This window comes from Meriones unguiculatus, chromosome 10, assembly GCF_030254825.1.
Source record: "Meriones unguiculatus strain TT.TT164.6M chromosome 10, Bangor_MerUng_6.1, whole genome shotgun sequence".
NCBI lineage: Eukaryota > Metazoa > Chordata > Mammalia > Rodentia > Muridae > Meriones > Meriones unguiculatus.
Genome location: NC_083358.1, coordinates 91,863 through 95,930, shown reverse-complemented (window position 1 = coordinate 95,930; position 4,068 = coordinate 91,863). Strand labels below are relative to the sequence as shown.

At 38.2% G+C, this 4,068-nt stretch overlaps 1 protein-coding gene across 1 annotated transcript; it reads left to right on the top strand.

Annotated features, from left to right (window-relative positions):
- Window positions 1-2,837: 2,837 nt before the first annotated feature.
- LOC132656999 (large ribosomal subunit protein eL29-like) lies at window positions 2,838-3,164 on the top strand. The gene has a single exon (XM_060393247.1). It carries the CDS (start codon window positions 2,838-2,840, stop codon window positions 3,162-3,164), a length of 327 nt encoding a protein of 108 aa, XP_060249230.1.
- Window positions 3,165-4,068: the final 904 nt, after the last annotated feature.

Here is a 4,068-nt window from a genome sequence, read left to right as displayed (position 1 = left end):
TGGGTCCTCAAGTAAGGAAAGCAGGGACTGTGTCTTGACAGGGACTCTCTTGCCAGCTTTTTTATTACTTTCCACTGGTGGTACTGCCCTGCCAGGCCACAGGGAGAAGATGACATACTCGGTCCTGATGTGACTTGATGAGCTGGGTTGGATGGGAAGGGGGGTTCCCTTTTCTGAGGAATGGGGAAGGACTAGAGGGAGAGAGGGTGAGATTGGGAGGTGAGGAAGAATGGGGTTAAAAACAGGATGTCAGAGGTGAGAAGCAGAATATAATTTTGTATGAATTATTATAAGAAATGGATTCAGAGAGAACATATCTTACTTGAATTTGAAGCAGTTCTTCAAATGATCTAATTTCTCTGCTTGGAGCTATCTTTCTATAATTAAAAATAGTTATAAAAAATCATGGTATTTGAAAACACATCACTGCTTTGCTTTCCTAAGGACTTTAGACCATTTAAAGTCTTAAAAGAAATTCATACCTTTAATTAATATATACACAGAGAGAGAGACAGAAAGAAATGGACTCATGACATAGTGTATGCTCGGAGGTCAGAGTACAGCCTTATTTTAGAAAACCACAACAGTATCTTTTATTTCTAAAGGGTCAGTTCTTTGCTTTACCTTGTGTTTGAGGCATGGTCTCCTGCTCCTCCCATTGCACTGCATACACGATCTATTCCTGTGTCCTATCTCCCAGGAGAGCACTGAGATTGCAGACAAGAGCCACACTGCATCTGTCTTTTATGTGGTACCCAGGGATCAAACTCAGGTTGTCAGGCTTATGCAGTGAGGACTTTTACCTGCTGAATCACCTCCTCAGCCCCTCATACAGTAAAACACCCATTATACCTACATGGCTTAAGTGATAAATAAATGAATAACTTTTCTCAAACTTTAAGTTTTGTTTAAAAATTTCATTCTGCTTTCTTAATCTCTTACCTCTTCTGCTTCACTCTCCACCTATAACCTTGTAACAGTTCCTGTCATTTTCTTTTTGGCTTTTCCTAGTCATATCCTGATTATAAAACTATATACTTGTTAATTTTTTTTTTCAGAAAAAAAAAAAAAAACCCTTAGGAAGGAAACGATCACATATCTTCATGCCTTACTTTTCTGAATCTTTATCTTTATCTTTATCTTTATCTTTATCTTTATCTTTTTTCTTTTCTGGTTTTCCGGATTTCTTGCTTGCAGGCTTTGCTTTCTGCACAATTTTGAACAAGAAAGGAGTAGCAAAAGTTATAGGAGATGCATAGTAATATACGCTGCTGAGTTTCCCCCCCTTTACCCTGTGAGTCACTTTACTACTTTACTATTTCAGGGAAAATTACCAGAACAGAAACAAAGCAGAATTAATGATATACCTATGCTGTTTGTATTTGTACTTTAAAAGGAGGAAGGGGGAAAAAAAGGAGGAAGGGGAATACATACATATGTAGAGGTCAGGGGTTTTCTTCTATTGCTCTCCATCTTAGGTTTTGAGACAGCTCTCATTTAACATGGACTTCACCATTTCAGCTACACTGGGTGGCAGCAAGCTCCGGAGATCTGGCCATCTCTGTTCCCCAGTGCTAGGATTACAGGTGTACCACTGCACCAGCTTTTTTTTTTTTTTCTTATGTGGGTTATGGGAGCCCATGTTCAGCAACCTGTGCTTCTGCAGTAAGCCCTTTACTCACTACAATCTCCCTCTACAATATTGGACTAAACCTCTGAAACTGTAAGCCAGCCCCAATTAGATGGTTTCCTTTATAAGAATTACTGTGATCATGGTGTATCTTCACAGAAATAAAACCCTAAGACACTGACAAAGCTGCCTTTAATTTGTTTATTCCAATGAAATGACATACAGACAGAAGTAAAATTCAAATTGTGCAATATAGTTGGAACAAATTTGCACCTAGAACCATTATTATACCATAACTGAACACATGTTTTAAAGTGTTTCTGAGACAGGATCTAAATGATCTAGACTGCACAAAAACTCTTGACCCTCCTGCATTGGCCATTCTCAAATGGTAGAATTGCAAGTAGATATCACCATGCCTGGGAAAAATATTCTTGATAGCTGCAGGATCAGATTATTTTATATTTGAATATAGAGAAAAATTTTAATTAATTATTAAAATGATAAATAAAGACAAGTAAAAGGCAAGATATGGTTGTTTTATATTTAAAAACCCCACAAATGTACTATATACAAATCTAGTACACAAATGTACTATAGTGGTAAACTTATCACAAGTTAAACATAAGGTGAAATAATTCCTCAAAAAAAAAAAAAAAACAAAACAAAAAAAACCTAGAGCCAGTTATGGTGGTAAATCCTTTAATTCCAATACTGAGGAGGCAGAGGCAGGCAGATCTCTAGGGGTTCAAGGCCAGCCTGGTCTTCAGAGCAAGTTGCAGGACAGCAGCAAGAGCTACACAAAGAAACCTTGTCTCAAAAAAAAAAAAAAAAAAAAAAAAGCTAGAGAAAGTGCTGCAGATTTGTAAATCAGCACTTGGGGATAAAGGCAGGAGAATCAAGGATTTAGCTACGTTTATGGCCAGGTTGAATACAGGAGACCCTGTCTTAATAACAAGAACATCCATAATTTGAAAAAACACACAGAAATATGAAAACATAGTAATATTGTCACATTATTATATCCCCAAATAATCTAGTATGCTTTTGAAGATATTTCCTATAAAAACTCATACATAGGTGGTGAGACATGGCCAAGTCCAAGAACCACACACAACCATGCAAATAGCACAGAAATGGCATCAAGAAACCCCAGTCACAAAGATAGAAATCTCTTAAAGGGGTTGACCCCAAGTTCCTGAGGAACATGTGCTTTGCCAAGAAGCACAGCAAGAAAGGCCTGAAGAAGATAGAGGAAAACAATGCAAAGGCAATGAGTGCACAAGCAGAGGCCATCAAGGCACTTGTGAAGCCTGTGGCTGTTAAGCCCAAAATGCCAAAGGGCCCCAGCTGCAAACTAAGCCATTTGGCTTTCATCACTCAGGAAGCAGATTCAAACTACTTGGCCAAGAGTCGTAGGCTCTGCCAACCAAAGCTGAAGGTTCAAACCAAGGCAGAGGCCGCAGCTCCAGCTAAGGCCCAGGTTTCAGCCCTAGCTCAGGCTCCCAAAGGTGCCCCTGTGAAGGCCCTATAAGAAAGGCTTCTGCCAATGTGAAGACAAGTGGATGAGTGTGACATACCTACCTAGACACTTTACAGATGACCAGTGTCCTATGCTATTTTTACAAATAAATGTAAGGCAGCATCTGTTTTAAAAAAATTCATACATATTGTAGACCAGTAAACACTAAATAATGAGAGGAGATTGACAGAAAATAATTTCTGCTTTCTCCTCCAGTATCAAAGAAACATCAAGTAACCAACAGAAATGGGTTCAAGAGTAGGATACAGTGGTCCATGCCTGATAACCCAGCACTTGAGAGATTAAGGCAGGTGAGTTGAAGCGAGTTCTTGGCTAACCATGGAACAGTATAAGAAAAACAATCCCCAAAATCCAAAAGGAGAACATATTCTTTTATATATATAATGATTTAACTGCAAAAGTATACAGCCATTATGAAAATTAATATGTTGGTTTCTCAGAAAATTGGAAATTGATCTACTTCAGGATCCAGCTATACAACTCTTGGGCATATATACAAGGCACTAAATCCTACCACAAGGACACTTGCTCAACTATGTTCATAATAAGTCATTTATAATAGCCAGAATCTGGCTTTATTGATAGCACCCAAAATCTGGAAACAACATAGATGTCCCCCAACTGAAGAATGAAATGAAGAAAATAGGTACATTTATAGAGTGGAGTATTATTCAGCTGTTAGATAAAACAACATCTAATTTGCAAGCAAATAGATGGAACTAGAAAAAATCATTCTGAGCAAGACAATCCAGAGTCAAAAGGACAAACATTACATGCACTTATAAGTGGATATTAGCTGTTAAGTAAATGATAATCACATTATAATCCACAGAATCAGAGAGGCTAAGTAACAAAGAGGGCCGGGGGGGGGGGGACAGGGAATGAATAAATCTAC

Coding starts and splice junctions, on each gene's coding strand:
- LOC132656999 (XM_060393247.1), top strand. CDS start 2,838: ATGTGCTTTGCCAAGAAGCACAGCAAGAAAGGCCTGAAGAAGATAGAG.